Raw genomic sequence first — 25094 nt, 5'->3', positions numbered from 1 at the left:
CATTTATACAGACAGAAAATGAGCTGCTCTAATTTCATGAGCTCACAGATGTCTCTCTCCAGGAAGATGAGGTAGAAACCATTTCAAAAGGATTAATGTCTAAGCTTTCTGAATTAATATTGCAACAGGTGTCGATTTTACATGCCTGTCATTACAATAAATGTGACATTATCCATTTGATTGATGACAGAGTAAAAGACTGTATTTTCTTCTGTTTCAGAGTTCTCTTTTGAAAGTGAAAAGATGTAATTTTCCATACCATTGTACCTAAATCACCTCTTAGTATTTTCCTAATTGAGTTCTGCCTAAGGAAGATAAGTGGAACCAGGTTTTCTTAAGAACACTTTGGTAATTACCTCATCTTTGTTATTACAAGTTTAAAGAAATCATTGTAGTTACCCTAAACAAAGTCCATATTCAGTTATTTATTAGCCTAGCTATATAGGTAAGTTAAAATGGGAACCTTTACCTTCCAGCTAGTGTGGGGACATGAAATACAACCCAATTAATCTTGGGCTCTGAATATTGCAGCTTCTCAGCCTTTTCCCTGTACCTCACCAGTACAAAGGGTTTACAGCCTCTCAAAGATGCAGATTTATTTCCATGCCACTTTCCAGTGCTGATGGGTACAAGGAACATTTGAGCAAGTTTGCTGCAACAGCGCTGGGAATCTCCAGGCTGATTCCCAAACATTTAGCTTGGGATATTATTTAGCTCAAGGTATGTAGTTTCAGGTAGTGTTTAGCTTGAGGTAGATACAGTTGCAGCAGTGGTACCACGGGCTGACAAAGCCAAGGGAGATGGCAGCGAAGGTGGTGTTGGGAAGAAAAGCTTTGAGTATTCAACATAGATGCAGAGACAAAACCAACTAATAAAACCATACCAGCCGCTAACTCCCCATCATCTGAACAACAGCCGTTTTCCTGATCGAAATATCAACTGCTAAGTTGCCTGAGAAACACAATGGTGTAAAGCTCCCTGCACAGAGGACAATCGACCAGGCAACGCCAAACCCAAATTTGACCGAACAGCCAGGAATGGCCTCACCTGGTAGGTATAGCCATATATACTCCCGCAGCCTGAAAAAACTCTGAAAAACAAATTTATGAAAACAGTGTTCCACAGCTTCTGGGAAGCTATGTGCTTTCAGGCGGTGGCTTTCAGAGCCCTCACACGGGCGCACTGGTGAGGGCTGCGAAGCCGGAGCTCTGCGGCCCGCCCGCCTGGTGGCCCACCCGGAGCACGCCGGCCCACCCGGAGCCATGCCGGCGGGCTTCACGCCTGCGAGGCGGCCCGCAGAGGGGCAAACCGCGCCGGCGGAGGCACCGCGCTCCCTCCCGGCGGGCTCCCCGTGTGCGTAGCTGGGTGGCCCTCCACACGGCCGCTTCCCCGCCCCAGCCTGGCTCCTCGCCCCCCGCGGGGGCTGCAGGGCGCTCCCGCCCTTTCTGCCGCGGGTTCAGCACCAGCAGCCGCCCGGCCCGCCGGGCCCCGGGTGCGGCGCGGCCCCCGCTCTCCCGGTCCCGGGCCAGGGCGGGCTGGGGCGTGCCCTGCCGGAGGGGGGGCGAAGGCGGCCGCTGAGCCCCGCCGGCGTCCCGCTGCCTCGGCCGGGGAGGGGAGAACGCGGCTCTGCCCTCCCCCGCGGCTCCCCGCCGCCCCGAGGCCCCCCCCCACTCACCCACCCACCCACAGTCCGGCCCGCCTCGTCGCCCCTCGCCGCCGCCCTCCCGCTGCCCACCCCTCAGGGGAGGCCGGGAGGCCGCGGCGGTCTATAAAAAGCCCCCCGGGGCGGGAGGCCAGGCGGGAGGGGGCTGAAGCGGAGGGCGGGCGGCGGCACCATGGCCCAGTCCGTGTGGGGCTACGACAGCGACAACGGTGAGTGGGGCCGGCGGGCGGCCGCTGCTGAGCCGGGGCGGCACCTCCTTACCTTTCCCCCCTGCAGGGCCCGAGCGCTGGCATGAGAACTACCCCATGGCCAAGGGAGACAAGCAGTCGCCCATCGAGATCAACAGCAAAGACGTGCAGCACGACCCCTCTCTCGCCACTTGGCATGCCAGTTACGATCCCGGCGCAGCGAAAACCATCCTGAACAACGGGCGCACCTGCCGAGTCGTCTTTGACGACACTTTTGATCGATCAGGTCGGTTTTTGGTTTGGCTTTTGGGCGTCGTTAGCGATTGAGGTTTCCAAAGCACCGGGAATCAGAGCATATCTTGTGGTACCTGACCTGCTCAGGCTTGCAGGGAAAAGTAATTTGGGCACATAGAAAAGGTGCTCCCAGAGTTTATTCGGGTGGATCTGGCTGGTTTTAGGTCCACCGCAGGTGGGAAAGGGAGGCTGTAGCGGCTGGGGCACCCTGGAATGCAGGCTGAGCTGGAAGGTGGACTTCTCCCTGAGCCACCTCCTTCAGCGCAGGCACTGCATCCTCAGGTTGTGTGTGAGGGGATGGTGTCACCCAGGGGGGTTAATGTGCACTCTGAGGCGCTTTGTAAGTGAAAAACTCTTCATATACGTTTCCACTGACTGCGATCTTGATGTCTTGTGTTTGTATGGGAATTCTTTAGATACTTCCACAGCCTGAAAAAACCTCTGAAAACAGAATTTATGACAACAGTGTTCCACAGCTTCTGGAAAGCTATGAAATGGCTTTGTTATTTAATTGAGAGAGACCAGTCTTGCATCTCTAAGTTAAATTGTTCCAAACTTGATTCCAGAACTGTATCAGTGTGTAGCTCTGAATGCAGGCAGACAACAACCATCAAAATGAATAATTGATCACCATACCATATAATGCAAAGGCATCTCAAGAGCATACAGTATCAAGCAGTCCTTTATCAAGAAGGAAAGCAGCCTAATTAATGGAAAGCAGAGTTAATTTCCATTGTATTTTTCTGCATCTGATGGCATCTGCATTGGCATTTTGTTCTTAGTAAGCTATATAACTAATGAAATGGCAGTACATTGAAAGATCACTGTCTTTTGTGTATCTTGATGAGCACACGGTTTCCTGAACTCTTTTATTTACTGTTACAGCTACCTGTTACTGTTCCACATCTCCCAGATGGAATCTAAACTATTTAACAGGGACCATCTCTCTGTTACGTATTTGTATTGGGGTTTAGTATTTATTACTGCAGTTTTTACACAGTGGCCTCAGACAAATCATGAATTGCACTTTTGTTAATAACACGGAATGCTCTTTCACTAGCACTACATAAATACCGTGGCTGAGTGCATGGGAAGTGAATTGATTTTAAGTCTTTTCACATGGCAGTTCTGCTCTGTCATTGCAGCTTCCTAAAGACTGAAATGTTTACACAGAGGCTGCTCAAGAACATGTCTGCCCAAGGAACCGTGTTGGAGGAAGACCTTGATTTGGCCAAGCAGAGTGCAGCCCTTGGTGCAGCCCTTCCTCTAAATCACCTTCCCTCCATTCCCTCCCTGCCTCTCCCCTCCCCATCATCTCTGTTGTTTCCCTGGTCATCCAGTGGAAACATCACTTCCTGCTGCTGTTACCAGCTTTCTGCCTGCTGCTGGACAGTAGTTCAGGACTCAAGCCTTTCACAGGAATGTGTCTGATTGGAATCAAATACAATGTTTAAAACACTGAAAAAACACATGGAAAGCATCATAAACATTTTAGTACCTTCATTTGTTGGCTTCTGTGGTGGCAGCAGCTGAGGATAAGTAGTAGTGACAGATTAATTTTAATTGGAAAAAGACATCTAGCTTGAAGATAGCCTTTTTTTTTGAGCTAATCACATGTTAATGTGTTAATAACTTAAATGTTAAGATTTATTTTTAGGCTAGAGAGACCTATATACTGTTATGAAGTGCTGTTCCCAAGCACTTCACAGTATTTGAGCTCTGGAAAGGGCCACCTGTAAGAAATGACTGCTAAATGAGTTTCCAACTCTGATACTGATTTAGCTTGTAAATGTAGGTAGATCACAAAGATGCAGTTGCTGCGTTCCAGTGTGAGGTGGTAACCAAATACTTGTGAGGATTTGGGCCTTAGAGTCTATGCCTTATTTTTCCTACATTCCAAAGTGAAATAATAATAATAGTAACGTGACATATTTTCCATTGAAGGCTTCTGCAGAAGGCTTACTCAATACTGTATTGAGTCAGTTATGATTATTTATTTTTGTATGAACAAACTAAAAAATAAGAGCAACTGCATGCCTAAAACTCAATGCAGTGCTTTGTTTCTGCTCCCCCAATGGCTGGGACACCTACCAACTAAAAAGGGAAACTGCAAAGTTAAACCTCTTGCTCTCTGTAGGTATTCCAACACATATGATATCAAGAATTAATTTGAAACCATTGGGTACAAGAGGTTTTAAATATTATTTCAGTGTTAACTTTGAACTTCAAAGCTATTGGTAGAAGTTCAAACTTGAATGCTATTTAAACAAGGTCTTCTGGCACTGCAGTTGTGAACTGCATTATCAGCTTTCTGTGTAAGGAAACACGTCTCATTCCTGCCTTAGGTAATGAATGAAAAATATATTTGAGTGCTTAACCTCTGAGCAGTCCCCGCTTGAAAGAATCCCCAAACTGAAAGAGCAGGTGTGATGTTTTGAAAGTCAGAGTTGATATCAACCGTCAGCCTGATGCATGGTCAGCATTATTTGGCTAAGAACAGCAGAAATAATAGCCTCTTAATTTTTTTGTTGGTGGCAATGTTAAATGTCAGCTATAGCTTTTGCTTGCTCAAGAACACTTTTCTTACTCATTTGACCTGAACTTTCTTCTCTTCCATCACTTTCAAGAAATAGACTTTTTTTTTTTTTTTTTTAGCAGCAAAATACGCTGTAAACATTGATTAGTTGTCTGAACTTAAAAGGTATGCCAGTCATGGACTAGGGGTATGCTTCAAAGCACCTTTAGGTTAATGTCACAGTCCTGTCCCCAGTCATTTCACAACAGAGCATTTCTTGACAAGAATTAGCTGTGAATACCTTCCTTCTCTTTCCACATCAGGAACTATAGTGTGTCCACTTGCCAGTAGAGAAGGGTTGGGCAGCTGGGGTTGAATCTGTGCTTGACTCACAGCAGCTTCCACAGTTTCCACATCAAACAGGACTGCTCCTGAGTGATAACAGAATTCAGCCTCGATCTTGTAAACTGATGAGCGTTGTGATACCCACTGCAATCAGTTGGATTTAGAAGAGGTGATCCACACTTTTAAAGTGTGCATCCCCATTCAATAAACGTGTATGTCAGCATTTTGTAGGCTACTGTTGATGCAGATTATCAATTGCAGTGCTGAGAGGTGGGCCACTCACAGGAGCCTACAGGCTGCGTCAGCTTCACTTGCATTGGGGTTCCTCTGATGACCATGGCTCTGAGCATGTTATAGATGGGGTGAAATATGCAGCAGAGGTAGGACTTATTTTTAATAGCAGTATTCCTTACTAACTGGAATTTGATTGACTGTGCATCTGAACAGAAAAAACATTCTCCCTTTTGCAAGTATTTGGTGTGGATTTTTCTCTAAAATCTGTCTATGAAATTTGTGAGTATTCATCAGCATGCAGTGGGATAAGTTGCATCTGCCAACAAACGTATCTTTGCAAGTGTATACTAACATGGAATTTGCTTCTTCAAGCAAGAGTTTTTGCTGGTATTTTAGAATGTTTTAAAAATATTTGAGACAAAGCAGTCTGTTATTTCCAAATAGGAAGATCTGTTTTCTGCTGATGTTTTTCAGCTTTTAGCAGTTTCTTGTATAGCTTGAATTACTAAGCTAGTTTAAGAAAGCGTTAGTAATGAACAGAAAAACTCACCAAAATCGCATTTGGTGAACTGACATTCAAAATGAGATCCACCTTAAAAATGGTTCAGAGTGGTAAAGGATATCTTCCAGATTTTGAACATCTGTGCTTTAAAATCTCTGTGTTTATTTTCGGGAACTGTGGAAAACAGATGTTTGGGTTTGCTTTTCTTTTTTCACATGTAAACTACTGCACTACTGTTGTCCCAATTTGCTAAAATTAATGGCTGCTTTAGACCCTGAAGACTACTTTGGTAATAAATATAAGTAAATTCAATCTCTATGCTAGTGAATTACTAGCAAATGTTACCTCCTTCCTCCATATGATTTGAGAATAGGCTCAAAATATGTGCCTACACCCACAAATGATCTGCCGTACTGTTTTTCTGCCTTCTTCCTACACCCTCAAGGTGCAGAGTTTACAGGGGCTTTGCCCACCTGTCATAGGAGAACATTGGGGCAGATGTTTTGCAGGGTCAGTGTGCACAAACATGGCAGACAGAGATGACTGTGGGTGATGGTTTGGTTTTTTTCCTCATTCCTTAGCCACAGCCAGACTTTGTGTTCTACTTCCTGTGGCTAACTAAACAGAAAATTCAGCTTCCTTAAGCTATTTCTTGGTTAGTTCTCCACCTTTATCCTTGGCAGTGATAACCTTATCTTCAAGAGAAAAGAAACAGAGAACAATATAGTAATTTATATTCAGGGCAAATTATTTTGTTGATATTTTAAATAAACTACTTTAAAAAAAAGAAGTTAAAAATTTGCATTCAAAATATGCACCAGACTACTTTTTTTTTTGTGTGTGCATGGTGCTGTGTTCCAAATGCTACTTATTTTGAGATTCCACACTGCTGGTTGCAGCATTTCTAGCAATATGCAGGAGCCAGAGATTTTCTGGAGGGAGATGTAAAAACTTGAAATATATCCTGAAAATACAGCATTGTCTAAAGTAGAAATGAAAAAGAAATATCACGTTCCTATCTCCACTCCTTTCCAGTACAATGTGCTGAGAGTATGCATTACATACAACCCAGTGTAAATCCTTGAGCTGATATCTGTGTAACCTGAAGATCTAAAAATCTGCTTGAGGTTAAGTGCATGTCAGTAGGTGGTTTATACACTGCATGTGTGCATGACATGCTTGGATTGAACTGTTTATGGTTGCATTGTCTGATTAATTTTTAAATGTATTTTGTGGTAAACTGCATTTTCTTTTATGCTTCACTTAAATGTGAAGTGATGCTTTATAGAAAGTATGAGCATATGGAAGCATGGGAACAGCAGTCAGAAATACTTACATATAGTTTTCTTTTTCATGTCAATTCCTTTAGTTACTGTGTACTGGAAACTTTTCTTAATTTTAAAGCTTGTAAGATTGTGCTGTTGTCAATTTCTTGCATTTATAACTGAGGCTTCATTGATTTTTAGTTACATATGGTACACTGGAATCCAAAACATGGTAATTTTGCTGGAGCTTTGAAACAACCTGATGGCGTGGCTGTTGTGGGCATTTTTCTGAAAGTAAGTGGCAAATGTTCAGTCTTCATCATTTTCGTCTTAAAGATGTATTTTTATCTTTCTTTAGTGCCAGGGGAAAAGTTCCCATCATTTTCCCCTGCACTGTATCATGTTACAGGAAAACATTCAAAGTGATGTGCAGACTGAAGTCACATATGTCCCTGAGCCCTCCAGATTCCATGCACTAACCCCTTCAGAGCGAACTTCTGACACCATTCATGACACCAATGGCCTATATCACGAGTGGTATTGAACAAGAGACACACAACTTCAAGCCTGGAACACTTGCTAACTTTGTCCCTGATAGCTGACCAGCTCTTTGCTGTGGTGTGTACTGAGTGAAGAGGACAGTCTGCATAGGAAGAGCGTTTCCTCCTGCCCTTTGTCTGCTAGCAGGCATTGTGTCTGCCTGTCAGCAAGCTTATGTTGACTGATTCCCTTCCTTGATCTCTTGCTGATCCCAACATAAGCTGGGAATCAAAAGGAGTTCAATGAACCTGCTCCAAAAAGAAAGAGTTGATGGTAAAATAAGTTCACTGAACATTTTAACCTTGAAATACAGCAGCTTCTTAACAAAATAATACAATACTGATATTTTCCAATTGATTTTTTAATAAACTTAACAGAAAGAAAGCAATCCTAGTATCAAATCTCTGTGTGGTCTAGGACACTGAGAAACACCGACAGGCAGACAGCCTAATAATGATAAATTATGCAAATTTCAGCTATGTGGCTGTCATTTTACCTGCAGGTGGGCATTTCAGCTTGAACACAGTGTCAGAGAATAGCTCTCCTTTTATTGTTTTATCACTAGGAAGCTGCATTCGTACAAGCAAGTGGATGTAATTAATTTTACCACAGTGTCCCTGGACAGGCTAGATGCAATGTCATTTTAATTCTGTTACCCTGTGAGCCAGCCTGACCTTTTTTCTTGTGGTAGTTTAAACTGAAGGTCAGCACATGTCCAGATTCTCCCCTATGACTATATCCTTCAGTTATTCTTCCTTTGTCATTTCTTTTGATCTGTTTTAGGCAGAACTTTATCTTGTAAAACACAACTTACAAAGCATAACATTATGTTCCTATTAACCATGGTAAGGTCAGCTAAAAGGTCTAGAAAAGTAAGTATCATCACTGTATCTTCTCTGGCTGCCTTTCCTCATTTCCCTCTTGTTCTTTGGTGTAGGAGCCATTGTTTTGCTTTGGGTTTGTCATGTTCCATGACTGGGTTTTTGCCTATTGCTCCAACAGAGATTGAATTATTTCCTGAAGAATTTAATCTATTTTGAAACAAGACATGGCAATAACAGCATGTCTTGTGTATACTGTCTGCTTTTCTGGGTGCAGAGCCATGTCAAAGCCTTTGGAGGGGCTGAACGTCATGAACACAAGCAATAAAGTGACCCCATAACCTGAGGAGGTCAGGACATGAATGCCATTATATGTCCTACGTCAAATCTGATCTGACTGTGTATGTGCTGTAGAATGTTTGAAATGTCTGCAGGAGCTCTGGCTCTTCAGACTATCAAGAACTTTGCTGAGTGCTCATACATCTCACAGTGGTTGTGGGTCGCTTTCAAACCAGGAGCCAAGGGCTAGGCCCTGGAGGGTATAGATGACACTGAGCATGCAGTTTGCTCCTCAGAGTGGGAGATGGCTTGTAGAGTCCTTCAACATATTTTTGAATTCCAAAGCCAGTTACTTGAGTCTGCTATTCCAGGTGTTCTTGTAACACATGATTTTGTGTCAGTCTGTACCAGATGCTCTGAGAGTACTGCTACTTAACTTGATAAATGGGATGTACTGAATTTCTTTCAAACACTGTGGAACATGATGAAAAAATACAGTACTTCTGCTTTGCATTACAGGTTGGAAAAACTCCCAAACCAGAGATGAAGAGAATTCTTGAAGAAATTGATAACATTAAGACCAAGGTACAAAAACAATTTTTGTGATATAATGTAGTTGAAAAGCAGCAGAAGCAGAAATCAGAAGTTCAGATTCACTTTTTGGCATCATTCTGATGCCTAACAGTAGCACCAGAGGTGATGCATTGGACTGTGGAGCTGGACATTTTCTTTTACTTAAGTAAACATACAACTCCTCACTTCTGTAAGTGTTCTTGTGGTAGAGGATTTTTTATCAATCCTTGCATGTACAATTGATAGTCTTATCGATACCGCTCTGTAAAAATATGCTAGTGTGCAAATATCAAGAAGAAATTTAAAGCTTTTTTGAATTTGAGGACAGCAGTGGCCAAACCAAACACATATAATTGAGTAAAAATTTAGTTAGCCTGAAATAAGATGTATTTGGAGTCTTGATGTTAATTCTTTCTACCCATATTTTGTGCAAGGATGTGAGGAAGGAAAAGTATTTTAGCTCCTCCCATTGCACTTTGTAGGGTAATACTCTGTTCCCATTTAGAGAAGATTCTCTGTGATACGAGAAGGAATTAGGCATAATAGATTTTGCTTTCCAGAACTGCATCCTAAATACCAGTAGAGAACTGAACTTTCTTGCTTAGTTCTTGTTGCCCTGAGGGGACAAGGTGTGGAGATACTCTTTCGAGTATCCTGTTTGGTGGAAAAGCAAAATTTCTCAGGAAATGTATGTCAGCCTTGATGGAGTGATAATTAACTTTGGTTGTAAGACAATCAGGACCCGGTACTCTTCCAGGAAATGCTTTCGTTTTTTACATTAAGTGTAATAGTGCCAACAAAAAGGTTGAGAGTGTCACCATGACCATGTAATGAGCTCACAATTTTGGGAGGAGAGAGATGCAGATTTAAATTCCTTCAGACAAGAAGGCACTAAGGAATCTAGGGTAAATGCCTGGCTATTGTTCTATTGGATTAAAAGTGTGCCAGTACCTGTGGTGCCACAGCCTTTAATTTATATCCCAAGTGACCCAAAATAAAACAAAATTTTGATAATTCCAGAACAGAAAAATGTAACAATGAATTTGGTTTGGTCCTGCACAATTCAGTTTGTAATTTCTTCTAATTTATTAATGGAACCAAAATGTCAGTACTATTAATTGCAGGGCAATTGCTTGACAGGAAGAAAAGGAGATTGATCTCTTGTATGGATCTTGATGTATAATTACTTCCTTTATAATAACATAGATAGTGATGTCTTTTAAGATGCATATCCCTAGAGTTACTGCAGAGAATTATTTTTTCTTTCTTTAAGGGGAAAGAAGCTCCTTTTCAGCACTTTGATCCTTCAATTCTTTTCCCCAAATCTCGGGACTACTGGACCTACCATGGTTCGTTCACTACACCTCCCTGTGAGGAGTGCATCACTTGGATTCTCTTAAGGGAGCCGATTGAAGTCAGCTCAGATCAGGTAAACTGCAGCTAGTTCTGCTGCTCCTTTACCCGTTCTCAACAGTGTCTCAATATGTCAATGTGATGATTTTCAAGCCCTGTGTTACCTGTGCTTTTTGATAAGGAAAGCTTTAGCCAAGAACTGTGGGAAACTGACTGTAGAATGGACTGTTGAAATGGACTGTAAAACTGACTGAGAATCAGGCTCTCTTCCTGGGCACCTCCTGGAATAGCTTCAGCAGGAGTGTTCTTGGGATCCTGAAAACCTGTGCAGGCAGAGGTGCCCCTGAGCCACAAGATTCAGCCATCACAGCAGCCCGAGTTCATTCTCTGTGCTTCAGCATTAAGAGGCATGTGAGACTAACATTTAGCTGGTTTCCCAGGCAAAGAAATTGCTGGTCCAGATCTTGACTTCCTAAAAACTGTTAGCGAGAAGGCTAGAACTAGCTAGAACCTGCAAACCTAAATGTTAATACAAATTAATGTACTAATTGTATTCATGTAGCTCAAATGTGCATTTACACAGAAAAAAAGAAGAGAGCCAGTCTGAATAAGGTGACCTTCCTTTTAGCTCTTGCGTTAAAACTTCTGGTTATTTATACTGTTTTCTGTACTGCTTCAGCAGTACAAGTCAGGGTATAGTCTTTTTATTTGGCTGTTTTCGGAACAGGTTTATTTTGCATTCTCGTGAAAGGGTAACAATTAACAAAGCAACACTGAATTTGAATTAATTTGGAAAACAACAGCTAAGTGCTGAGTTCATGATTGAACTTAATAATCCAGTTGACATAACTTCCTCTGCCTCACAGAACAACACATGAACTTCTGCAGACCAGCTTTTTTTAACAGACTACCTTGCATAGACTTAGATGTGCATCCTCCGTCACGGACAGCCATATTTCTCAAGTGATTTGACTGCAGTCCAGCTCCAGCAGGGTCACAGGAGGCCCCTATTATTTTTCCACGTTGTGAGTGTGGGTCAAGGGAAAATCTAAAAGAAGCCTTGGCAAGGGTCAAATGATGCACTGCTCTGTAGATTAAGAGTGTAAAGATCCACAGAAACCATGCTAGCTGTTGGGCTGTAGTGATCTCTACCTTGTCATTGTAGAAGAAAATTCCTTTTCTGTCTCAGTTTGTTCTAGGCATCAAGGTCCACACTGCTTCCAGGTGAATTCACAAGACACTTTAATTTTTCTTCCTTGCAGATGGTGAAGCTCCGCAGCCTTTCCAAGAACAGTGAGAATGAACCTCTTAACCCACTAGTTGATAACTGGCGCCCACCTCAGCCTGTGAAGGGCAGGATAGTGAAAGCCTCGTTCAAGTGACGTCTCAAGTCTCTGCTGAACCTGAGTGAGAAAATCTTTGCATCCCAAAGTGTAGTTAGTTTTTGCTGTCTACTGCTTTTCCTCTGGATCCAGATCTGTGTTTCTCAGCTTGAAATTCTGAGTGGTAAAACTGAATCTGATTTTGAAAGCAGAAAGGATACTGTATGCAAATACTAACCTTAATAAGGAAATGAGATACATGTGATTCTTGACCACAAATGCCTCAGCATTTGTGATAGTGTCACTTCTCTGCCATGTGGTCTTGGATGAAAAATGGGCTCAGTTCCCGTATTTAAAACTAATTTCAAAGGAAATGTAGTGAAGGCAGAAAAATGAACCAGTAGTTTAGGAAAGCAGAGACAGCAGTGGGTCAACAGTAGATGAACAGGAGGTAAAATGTCTGCTTCTACAGCATCTCTAGTAGTTATTTTCCTCAGATATCCCACCTCCAGTGCAAACATCCAAATAATATGTTCCCCTTGAACATACCAGATTTTTCCTTCCCTCTCTTGTTCATAGTTTGTTATCCAAGATTACATTAGTGTTCTGGAGATACAATCTGGCATACTCAGCTTCTGTTGGTCAAGAAGAAAAGATACCTTGCATTTCAGCATTTGCTGTCTGCCATGTCCTGCTGCTGCCCACTTATCTTTTCTTCTTTCACTGCTGCTGTTACTTCACCCATCCAGCTGTAGAGTGCTGCTGGTATCACGTTGCCTTGTATTTAGTATAGTAGCTTTAGTATGGCTGAGGGGGAAGTGCCTTTCTTCTGCTGCTCAGACTATGTTACCTCCCAGAATGATGGATTTTTAGTTTTGATGCTCAGCCTGTTTTTTCATTTTTGACATCATAGTCTGCACATTTATGATTTCACCTATTAGGAATTTTGTTGCAAATGGAGAGGGTCTTTGTGGATAAGTCATATGTGTCATTTCTCTTTCTCACTACTGAAAAATGAAGATTAAGTCATTTAAGTGTTTGTTTATTGTGACTCTGTAGTTAGAGATTCTAAGTGGAGTCTGTTTAGCTGTGTTCCTTTCTGGGGAGACACACCAGCTTGCACATATGATCCAAGCAAGGAATCACTGGCAGACAGAAACTTCTAAATCGCCTTCCCCAGTCCTTCATCATGTAAACTTTATCATTTCAGCATGCTTCCTAGACAGCGTAACACAAATACCATCTAGGTTGAGCCCACATGCAGATGATGTGAGTGAAGATCTGCTACGTTATATTCACCACCAGGGTGATTATTCAGCATTGTACATACAGGAGATCGGGTGGTCAAAGGCAGTGTGTAAAGCCTCCGGCAAATGAAGCTGCTGGATTATCTGTATTCCTCTAACTCATCAGTAGGTGACAGAGGGCATTCTTCTGGAGATGTTGCCACAAACATGTTCACAGCAATATTTTTAAGGGATATGTCAAAATCTGAAAAAAGCAGGGTTACAAATGGCTAGAATAGGCATTTCCCAGTTCTCCTTCACTATTTCACTTTTCACCTTTACTAGAAAAATGGTGCTCCAACAGGGAAGAAATGAAAGGGCAACACTGGACAAATTCTGCTGTTATTATCAGCATGGTTCTGTGAGAATTCAGGAATGAAACTGAGGGAAGAGTTTGATCCTTTGCATTCATTTAGAAATGTTCAAAGAATTACTGAATTCCCGTTGAGAGTTAATATTTCGGTTTATTAGAAGGGTATTTTGCTTAGTGTAAAGCAGTTTCATTTTAAAAACCAAGTTCATGTCAGCAGAAACTAAAGTATTGATTGAAACCTGTTTACAAATATTTTGGTGTTGGCTTAATCTTATCAGAAGATCAGCTTTTGACGTTACCAGTGCAGCACTTGGGATGGTATTGAGTCTCTTAGATCCCTAAACTCCTGAATCTGTACATCTTCTCAACACATAGAAATGTTTCTACAGAAAGCTCATAAGCAACATTTTTTCCTACTGTACTATGTCTTACATGTAAGATTTCTTATAACCCTATGCAGTTGATCTTGGTGTTGAGAAAATTTCAACACAATTAACTGAGACAAGAGTTTGAGCCTTTCTATCTAAAAGCCATTGACTGTAATATTTTAATCTCTTGTTATTGGGGCAATAAAACAAGATGAGTTGCCTGCACTTGAAATAACAGCTTTTGTGTCTTCAGAGAAGCAATAAATGGGCATAAATAAAAAATTGATTTCTGGTTTTATTTCTAATGCTGAGTGATGATTAAAAATAACAAGAACTTACTAGAAAACCTTGTTTCTCTCTTCTTTGATACATATGCTTGTAATACAAGGGTGGAAGGATACTCTAGTAATAACCTTTTTAGCAGTTGGAGTTTAGTTTAATATCTCATCCTGGTTTCTGTGTTTCCAATTAAACAGATCCTCAAAAATATGAGACAACAGAACAGTATCACTTGTTCTCTGTTTCAGGTACATAAAAAGTGTTTATTCCTTGCCTGGACACATTGTCTTACATCTTCCCAAAATTCATACATTCATGTCTGATCTCAAATGTCACTAACCTGGATATGAATTTTGGTTTCTTGCAAGAAGCACATGGATCATTTAACTGAAATGTTACATCATTCTGAAATTTTCTGATTAATACATACTTTCTAAGCACATAATTAAACTTGTTGGAGTGAACACATTCTGAAATTTTCTGATTAATACATACTTTCTAAGCACATAATTAAACTTGTTAAAGTGGAATAATACCTGAATTGCCCACAAAATCGGATACTGAGTGCACTTTCTTTTATTTGCATGTTTCCTCCACTGCTTTTGAAAGGCAGAATAGGCAGAAGTTTATCAACTACTGACATAGTAGTTTTGGTTCCAACAGCAAACATGTGCTTTGTATGTTCACACAAAGGAATATACAGTGTGACATTTATAGAATTCCCTCATGCGTTTGCTCTGATTCCATTTTGTCCGCTAAATTACATAAAAGCATCAACCTCATTGCAAATATGCTTTACGCTTCTGTTTTTCTCTTAAAGAATAAAGTGTACATAGGTTTTGTTCCATTGCCTTTCTCTATTTGATGAATAGTGTACCTTAGTATTTCTCTATTTGATGAATAGTGTACCTTAGTATTAATTACCTTGGTAATGAGAAAAGAATATGTTATGTGGACTCTAATCCTGCTGCCTCATCTATCATAAAGAGAGAAAAAAGCCTCTGGGCACTGATGAATTTTCAAAAAAGTAAAAATTACCCTAATCTGTGGTGCACTAAATTTTTTACTAATGTGTATATATCTATTAGTTTCAGCAGGGCAGGCAAATGATTGAAGTTGAATTATCACCCATTAGGCTTTGACAGACACTGAGTCTCTCCCAGCTTCCCACATCTCACAAAAGCAATTAATAGAAAACTAAAAGCTTATTCCTACAGTTCCAAAGCTTTTTTTATTAACTGAAACAAGTTTCCCACCAGCTGTGGCCATGTTTCAGTTGGATGTAAATTCATAACTGAACTGTGAATTCCTGGTATGACCCTTGGTATACAGCCAGCTATGGTTATGCATTTCTACTACAAAATTAAAAGAAAACATTATTTTTACTGGATCTCAAAGAAAGACTCTCCTGAATTTGCTTGCTGGTGTTTTATCTGCTGAGTAATCAGAGTTAAAGAATGTTCATATTGTCAGTGAGTTTAGTAAAATAAAACAATACCTACTTCCTGAGGCATGTTGCCCCATGCCTCAGCAAAGGAAGCAGCTATACAGTGTATGTTCCACTTCATCTATCTGCCTTTCATCTCGATGAATTCTGGCATTTACCTTTGTCAATATTGCAGCACAAAGCATGCATTCGGGAATTATTTTAATTCCAAATCCAAAACTTTAAGAAAACATATTATAACATTCCCTCCCCCCGCCCCCCTCCCCCCCCCAAAAAAAACAACCAACAACCAACAAAACCAAAACACAACGGGTACAGCTAATGATGAGTTACAGATCAAATCAGACTCACCTTTTCCTCAAGACTCTATTTATAAATAAAGTATCTTCTTTTCAGTTTAGGGCTGCTGTACATGTTGATTTGCAAAAATGTGCAGTAAAATGAAATGGACCAGTTCAGGGTTATTTGTGAGGGAGAGACAGAAAGGCTGTAAAGTTTTGTGTTAATTAAAACACAGAAACAGATTTCAGTACAGATGGGGACCTTATGATATTACTAGGAAAATGAACACCAACAGAGTATTGTTATTACAGAAATTGTTAACTTTCTATATTTGGACTGTACAGCAAAATACTTGCAAGAATGTGTAGAATCCACTTAATCCTGTATGTAACAAATGCCAGATTTCTTTATCAGTTAATAATGAATCCAACAGCAGATTATGTGCTATACAATTACAGTTTGGATTTCAGTGAGTAAGTGTGCTTGTCCTTGTGTTGATTATTGCAAGTTGCTTCCATTCAAAGTAAAAGAAGAACAGAGAAAATTGCATCTTCGAAGTTTTAAATTTCAAAATAGGCAAGTATTCACTATTCATGTAAACGCAAGTTAACTGAACTGAAAAAGTCCATGCACTTAAATGAGGAAAACTTACAGAATCATAGAATCATAGAATGGTTTGTGTAGGAAGGGACCTCAAATATCATCTAGTTCCAACCCCCCTGCCATGGGCAGGGACACCTTGCACTAAACCAGGCTGCCCAAAGCCCCATCCAGCCTGACCAGGAACACTTCCAGGGATGGGGCACCCATAACTCCTCTGGGCAACCTGTGCCAGGGGCTCACCACCCTCACAGTAAATAATTTATTTACTAATCTAATCTAAACCTACCCTCTTTCTAAACCTACCCTCTTTCAGTTTAAAGCCACTAACCTTTGTTCTGTCACTACACGCCCTTGTAAAAAGTCCATCTCCAGCTTTCTTGTAGGCCCCCTTTAGGTACTGGAAGGTCTCCCCACAACCTTCTCTCTTCCAGGCTGAACAACCCCAACTCTCTCAGCTTGTCTTCATAGGAGAGGTGCTCCAGCCCTCTCATCATCTTTGTGGCCTCCTCTGGACTTGCTTCAATAAGTTCATCTCTTGTGCTGGGGACCCCAGAGCTGGACACAGTACTCCAGGTGGGGTCTCAGCAGAACAGAGCAGAGCAGCGTGGAGAATCACCTCCCTCGACCTGCTGGTCATGCCTCTTTTGATGCAGCCCAGGATACAGTTGGCTTTCTGGGCTGCAAGCACACATTGCCGGGTCATGTTGAGCTTCTCATCCACCAACACCCCCAAGTCCTTCTCCTCAGGATGGTTCCCAATCCATTCTCTGCCCAGCCTGTATTTATGCTTGAGATTGCCCCAATTCATGTGCAGCACCTTGTGCTTGGCCTTATTGAACTTCACAAGGTTTTCATGGGCCCACATCTCAAGCTTTTTCAAGTTTCCTCTGGATGGCATCCCTTCCCTCCAGCGTGTCAGCCACACCACACAGCTTGGTGTCACTGGCAAACTTGCTAAGGGTGCACTCAATCCCACTGTACATGTCACTGACAGAGATGTTAAACAGTGCTGGTCCCACTAGAGACCCCTGAGGAACTCCCCTCGTTACTGGTCCCCACTTGGACATTGAGCTGTTGAATGCAACTCTTTGAGTGCAACCATCCAGCCAATTCCTTATCCACCAAATGGTCCATCCATCAAATCCGTGTCTCCAGTTTAGACACAAGCATGTTTGTGAGGGACAGTGTCAAATGCTTTGCACAAGTAAAGAGCTTACTGTTTTTTAAAGCAAAAACTTCTGCAAACCACATGTTGCTTGATGATGAATAATGACCAAAAAGGCTGTTGGGAGTAAATGACAGTAAGAAATTGAAAGGCAAATCATTAGCCAAGAAAATTGTATCTCTGATGTCAGAGATCATTTAAGTACAGTGAACTTTGTCAGAGAAGTCATGTCAATTTTTACTTTTGAAAAAAATAACGTAGTGGATGGAAAATCGGCCATGAAAAAGGAAGATAGAGAAGAAAGAAATGCAACTTCTATGCAATCAGGATGAGGCAAATATAATCTAAGTCCATGATATAAATGAATGCCTCACTTTCAATAAGGATGACTGAAGAACACAACTGCAGATGAACAAGGACTGATAGGAATATATATATGTGAGAATGAAAACTATCATTAACTGAGATGGTAAATTAAGTAGGACAGTAGAGCAAACTCCATCCAGGTGAAGGAGTTGTCTCTGCTTCAGAATACTGAAAAGATTGGCATAATAAATTGCAACACTTCCGTTATGAACACTATTTAACAAGATCTCCTGAAGATGGCATCCTGCCTTTCTAGGAGAAAATCCAACAGGAAGGTTGGAAGTGATAAGACCATCTGATATGCAGAAGTGGTTGCACTACTGAACCATACCTGCACTTCGCACAAGCAGAAGCGCTTACACAGAATGTTAGCAGTATGGGAATTCTTAAAGGAGGTCTCACTTACTGGGCTAATTATCCAAGCCAGAGGTTTACATTAACACGTGCTTTTGCAATTCTGTCATGCCATCAGTAAGCAGAACCTGTAGTAGGTGTTAGGAAAAAATATGCCTTTGGTGAATTTGAGTAGCACACTGTCACTCTTTTACTGTTACTAATATCTCACAGAAGATCTGTTAGAAAACTTTTGAAAAACTCAAAAGTCCTTCCTGGAGTTAGACCAGCTTCCTCACTGGGCTAGACCAGAAAGACCATGGGGCAGTTGTCTCAGGCCTGTATGATGGTGATAATAAAGCTTTATTGTATTAAGATTTTTAATTCTTCCAATTCCTCCCAGTATTTTTTTTTTTTTACTGACATTCCCACTATTCATGGGAAATGAAATGGAAATGGAAAAAAAATGCAAACATCCTTACTGAAAACTGAAGTGAAGAACGCGTCTTCTTGCTGGACTTGTAATGTTCCTTTTCCACAGCCCACACGGTGGAGCCAGTTCCTCAACAGTCACTTTCCTGACATCACTTGCAGCCAACACGAAGCCCGAGCTCCTACACGGTGCAGGTTCTCTAGTCCAGCAAGAGTAACTAAATAAGCATTGAAACAAATGCCGTTTATCCAAGTTATTATTGAGCTATAAGGGCCTGTGCTTAAATAAATAAATATTGATAGTAATAGACTGGTGCCCATTTCAATCTATAAAGCTTTCATATTTTGCCTGCATGTTTATTCATGCAAAATCTACATATATAAGTGCTTTTGCTTCTGTAATCTGAGAAAAGTCCAGCTAATTCCATTATTACAGTTCCAAGGAATCCTATCATAAGGTAAGAGGAGCTACAGATTAAAATCTCCCACTGATATGCACCAAATTGCTTGCTGATTTGAGTAATTACAAGACCAGGACTGCAGGACACATCGCCCTGCACACTAGTGATAGCCTGCCTGACTCGCTCTTTCAGTCTACACACCCCTTTTCTCTCTGCACATGATGTCTCAATCATCCTTCATGGTTATGGTAATTTCTTCACTGAACTAACAAACTAAGACATTTCCATTAAAGTTTGCTTCTTTCAGAGAACAGTGATATTTTTTTTGTCTTAACACTACAGGTTGCCAGCCATTAAGCCCTAATTTAAGAGCTCTCACAGTGTTGTGCATTGTCTGTGTAATAAATCTCTTTGGAGAAAAAGTATAATGAAGAAATAATTTTTCTTCTTAAGATATCATTGAACAATGGATGGCATCAGTGTCTGCAGCATACCTAAATTTACAGCCAAACAAATGCTACTGACCCTTGAATAAACAGATGAAAGATGATTTGTTGCCCAACAGTATGTAAGACCTATAATTGAAACACTGATTTCATTGTCTGTGTTGGGAAAGGTAGGGGATGCGAGTTTAGAAACAATATTTTCCAAGCCTAATGACTTAGAACACTTTACTATAATTGCCACCAATGAAAAATTCTGAAAAAGGCATGGAGTCAGTGTGATCTAAATAAAGTTGAGGATATGGAACTTGTCTTCTGCCTTTAAGGTAGTAATTGTGGAAGCACTTAGATTTAAAAGAATACAGTGGAGTATTAATTAACAGGGATATAGTTATGTTCTTATATTGATGTCCATCGTCAGCCTATTTCAATGCCACCCTAAGAAGTACCATAAAATATTTCGAAAGTTCCCAACCAGAGTTCCTATATGTGCTTCCCGTAGCCTTAAAAACAAAAAATCATAATATTTGCTGTCTATACAGGTATCTACTTGTTCTCTTAGAGGTGATGGGGAGCAAAAGCCTAATGCAGAGAATCCTGCCTGGCAGTTCTTTATAAAAGCAACTTCTTGCTTGTGACCTTTTACCCAGGGATATGACCTGAGTTGCACATATTCCGATCAACTTGAACTTTTAATAGTTAATATTTAACAGTTTAAAATAATTAAAATTGTATTAGTTAAATTCAATAGAAGTGAACATTGCCAGTCAATAGTTATTTTCAGAAACCTGACAAAATCTGCTGCTCATGCTACTTTGCCGAGCTCGGCTGACCTAGTTACTCTTTGCCACCCGTGCTAGAAGCATGGTGTTCACTTGTCACAGGACCTGACTGACGGCTTAGCCATTTTTAAATACTGGTATTCACTTGCTCTGTAATTATCTAAATGCTGAACAAAAAGCAACACTACATTTGAGCTCTTTTTAATTATTATTATTATTTCTTTCTTGCTGTATTGAAATGTCTTTAATCAGGAAATGAAGTCACATGATTCAGAAAAGATTTGCCTGGAACAGCTTCGCAGTAGCATTTAGGTAATACTACATGTAGAACCATACATCTTTAAGTTAAACAGTGGGTCCATTTCTTTATATTTGCATTTTTATCTTCATATTACAAAATTGTAAGGTCCAGTTCATAATGCACCTGTTCAAGTAAGTAGCCTCTTCATTTGGCAATATTTACTGTGACTGAGCTGTTGAATAGAAAACATCCTTTAAAACTTGTTGCCTGGATAGACATCATGAAAGTAAGCGCATGTATTTCCATGTCAGCAAGGGAACTCAAGAATACCTTATGTGGCAGGAAAATAGGTAAATGAATTCCATTTATGCATGCATAGAGAAAAAATTCACAACTGCTAAATAAACATGATAGCAATGCATGGTTATAACGCGTCAGAAGAAGGCAAGCTGTTGAATGTCTCCTTGCCTCAGCTTCTGACTCACTGTCTGGTCTGTCTGATGCACAAAAAATGTCAAGCTTCCCTAGTTGGAACGGGTGGAAGTAATATGTGAGAACATTCACATAATCTTTAATGGGGATATGGAGTTTCACCAAACGGCCCAGATGGATAGGGCACAAGGCAGCATTACCTGACGAAAGCTTTCCCATCTACTCCTTGTCACTGGGAATCTCTGAATAATCCATCTGCGTTGTTAGTGTTTGTTGGAATTTATGACCTGATCCTATTTTTTGCTGTCACTATATGGACACTTAGTTAAAGCATACAAACAATGCTACACAACTCCATTTGGAATATGCCCTGGGTTGCACCTGGGGAAGGAAATGGCATGGCCCTCACCATAATGGAAGCTAAATCCAACTCCATACACACAATTACACTGGCCACAGCCCAAAAGGGTCTCTCCCTTGTTTCCAAAATAATCTGTGGCTCAGTGTTATGTATCCAGCATCAGGCTTCGCTGTGGGCATGGTTCCCCCTCATGCTTCTCTATCTACATGTCCTTGATAAGATCTAGAGTGTTTTAGCAGTCTGTCTCAATGGCTTTCTATCTTACCGCTTAACTTGTGCCAGGGTTGTTTCCAGTAACAGGCTCTGTTCTAGAGTTTGCTCTCATAACTTTTTTCTTTTTTTTTTTTTCAGTTTGGCAGGATTTTGGGGGGCCCTTCCATCATCAGTCTTTGATGCTTTCTGTCTTACCTATGTCTGGTCTAGAAAATCATGCTTTTCTTTGCACCGGAGATAGTCACTGCAGGCTGCAAACGGTACTGGCAGAGCAAATGTGGACTTGGACTTTTTTGTACAAGCAGTCTACAAAAGTGTTGCCAAACTTGTTGGAGTACTTCATGAGCTCCCTGCACTAAGCAGCAGTCTGGCTGACCCATCTCGTGAGCATCAGGTAGACTTTTGCAGATGAGATCTTTCTACAGAAATGCATGTTTCTCGTTTATCTTGCATTACCATCGCCACTACTGTAGTTATACAAGCCATTACCCCAAACCTAATGCAGCCTTCTGCCCACCTAGTAATACACTTCTTCAGCATCTTTTGGTTGTTCAGCTTATGTATATTCAATGAAGCAAACCTGTTCTCTTTGGCAACTAAGCATGGGTGGTGTGTGTGCATGCACATACAGAAGCAAATATTTTCCAGGGCTTTGAAAGGAATTGAAAGGTAGCAGGCAAAACAATGCAGTCAACAGAAACGGCTGGATGGCATTCAGAAAGTATCCAAATGAGCTCACAATTATGTGTTGTAGCTGCATTGCATTGCAAAGTGGGTAGATGGGAACATATGCTGAAATACGGCAAGTGTTTACCCAGCGTTCCAACCAAGACTGCCAACACGTTTTTAACATTCACCTAGATGTGTTTACTTGGGTTTTCTTTCCTAGTTCATCCACATATTAAAAATCCTTACCTAAGAATGTGACAAAATTACTGATGCTATCTAAACTGGTATTTTTTCTTGTTTCAGTATGAATTTTTGTTCACGTGGACTTTTAAATAACATAAGTGGTGGAGCAGAGTATGCCATAGCAGCTGTGGGATTTTGCAGATGAGTAGCAATAAAGATAGAATAAATCCGGGCAGAAAGGTATTTTATAGAGCTATATACTTGTAGTCTGTAAGTATCAGATCCTGTACTTTGACAACAGAAACTGTGGGAAAAAACAGGAATTGTGTCATAATAGTAACATAATTTAACTCAGTAGGGTGGTTTTTATTTTGGCAGACAAAGATCTGGCTGTTAATAGGTTTCCATTCATGCCTACCATGTTTTCCATAGTCTGGCACGAATTTCAGTGAAGTGGAAGGCATATGACAAACTGGCTTCTTGGCTGTGACATGTCGCACCAACTATGGCATGCTCAATGAAAAGCACTGTGTGAATGTCTTTTGCACACTGCCAGGCGTGCTATGCACAATCAGCTGCAAAACAATATGGTGTGTTCTGCAGCTTTTTTTGTTGTATTATTTTCCACAAATTCCTAATTAAAGTAGATGGTATGTTATATTAATATTTGTACTAGGCACAAAACAATAATTCTAAAACTGTTCCGTAATATGGTGCAGTTGTTCTGCAGTCAGGCACTAAAGTGAAACAGAATTAAAGCAGGCATATCTTAGCCTGCTGTACTGACTGAATAAACGCAACGCACTCAGCTTCTTGCCTGTCGAGTCCTGCAGGCCACTAACTGTCTTCCCAGCCCTCCACTGTACTCACATTTATTCAATGTTTTTCTTGTACTAGCAGGCTCAAAACTGGACTCCAGAACCAGTTGCACGAGTGTTGAAGGGGGAAATTGCCACTCACATCGGCCTGCTTGCTACGCTTTCGTTAATGCAGTTCAGCGTGTACCACAGCAAGGGCAGACCACTGGCTCATGCTCCATTTGTTGTCCACCAGGATCTCCATGTCCTTTTGCACAAAGGTGCCGGCCAGCCAGCCAGCCACTGGCCAGTCCTGGTGCAGGGAGGCTGTTCCTCCCCAGATGCAGGACTTTCTTGGCACTGCCTTTGTCATACTTGCATGAGGCTTCTGTCTGGGTTCCTCTGGATCGCAGCTTGTGATTGTATCCTTGAACTTGCTGAGGGTGTGTTTTGTGCCACTGCTCAGGTCATTAAAGTTTTGCCAGCAAATCAAACAAATTAAATTTCAGTCCAGCAGAGTAATGGATACTCTACTGGACCAAATCTTGTTCATAGTATCTAAATAAGTTGCTATCTCAATTTCATTTAAATTAGCATAATCTCTTTAACTTACCTCTTTCTTTTTGGTCATATATGTACAAAATTTCAAGGATGGGGGCTCTATGTATACTGGAGGATTGTACCAATGTATCACTGCTCTTACTGGACATATTTATTGACCTTGCCATTGGCTCTTTTCACCTCCCCACTCACAGGCATTGTAAGCTGCCTTCCTTTTCTCCTTTCTGTTTTACAGACTCCCAGCAACCAGCCTATTATCTATCATGCAAATAATTCTTGTGACACAAATCTTTTTTCACCTTTTTCTTCACTGCTGCCCCTTCCTATTCAGTTCTCTTTCTCTTTTCTGCTTGCCCCAGGCATCTATATCAGTCTCTGTTACCCTTTTCCCATACTCGGCTCCCATTCTCCTTCCAGCAAGGGCTCCATATGTCCCTTGCCCAGCCTATTCTCCCTGCCACAGAATAGAGGCTTCATATCTCTCTTCTTCCTTTTATCTCCCTCTTCTTTTTTCCTGCTCAGCCAATAAATCACTCAGTGATTTATCAGTAAATATGCCTAAGTGGGAAGATGAATAGGGAAAACAATGTTTATAGCTGGGCAGTATGGTATTAACTGGTGTGACCAGCTGGCTGTTTATTTGATCTGCAGAAAACTGCAGAGGTATTTAAGCTGCTAGAGTGCTGTGGTGCTACCCATTCCATAGTTATCGCATTACTTCCAAGCAAACAGAGAAAGAAATGTCATCAAGATGATGTCATAATGCTTAGCCAACTGGTTTATGTGATGCTAATCCCAACACATTTTTGAAATATGCTGCAGTTCTGAAGTTGGATCTTTCTAGGCTACTTTTAGGCAAGCTTATGTATATAAGCATGTACTAAAATGCCTCCCTTTTGTCACCACGACATTTCCCTCATATTTTTATTCTAGTGCATACATGTATTTTTCTGATTTACTAAATAACATGCCTAGTGGACAAAGACCTGTAACACCGTAGCTGACCAGTAGTTCAGTAAGAGGGCTTTCCTGGTAGCTAATAATACTAAGATATTATCCCCTTTGGATGTTTGTCATGTATAGATATGAGGCTGAAATGACACTTTCTGACTAAATCTTTTTGAAAAGCAGTGCTTCATTCACTCCCTTAAAAGATCATGTCATTGTCAGCAGCAATATCTTTTATTATTTTTGAAGATAAAATATGAAATCCTTATGGTATCATTTCTATCTACATTTAATC

General features: G+C 40.9%; 1 protein-coding gene across 1 annotated transcript; it reads left to right on the top strand.

The window, feature by feature from the left end:
* Positions 1-1541: 1541 nt before the first annotated feature.
* Positions 1542-14180, top strand: LOC119145630 (carbonic anhydrase 3-like). The gene is made up of 7 exons (XM_037382297.1): positions 1542-1872; positions 1940-2137; positions 5267-5385; positions 7208-7300; positions 9166-9231; positions 10493-10648; positions 11835-14180. Exons 1-7 carry the CDS (start codon positions 1836-1838, stop codon positions 11952-11954), a joined length of 789 nt encoding a protein of 262 aa, XP_037238194.1. The 5' UTR covers positions 1542-1835; the 3' UTR covers positions 11955-14180.
* The last annotated feature ends 10914 nt before the right edge of the window (positions 14181-25094 follow it).

This window comes from Falco rusticolus, chromosome 3, assembly GCF_015220075.1.
Source record: "Falco rusticolus isolate bFalRus1 chromosome 3, bFalRus1.pri, whole genome shotgun sequence".
Classification (NCBI taxonomy): Eukaryota; Metazoa; Chordata; class Aves; order Falconiformes; family Falconidae; genus Falco; species Falco rusticolus.
The sequence above is the reverse complement of the archived record's forward strand: the minus strand, read 5'-3'. Positions and strand labels throughout refer to the sequence as shown.

Excerpts from the sequence above, each read along its gene's own strand:
- LOC119145630 (XM_037382297.1), top strand. The coding sequence starts at position 1,836 with ATGGCCCAGTCCGTGTGGGGCTACGACAGCGACAACG. Across the intron at positions 5,386-7,207 it reads GGGTGAAATATGCAGCAGAG|TTACATATGGTACACTGGAA; the intron begins GTAGGACTTATT and ends ATTGATTTTTAG. Across the intron at positions 10,649-11,834 it reads TTGAAGTCAGCTCAGATCAG|ATGGTGAAGCTCCGCAGCCT; the intron begins GTAAACTGCAGC and ends TCTTCCTTGCAG.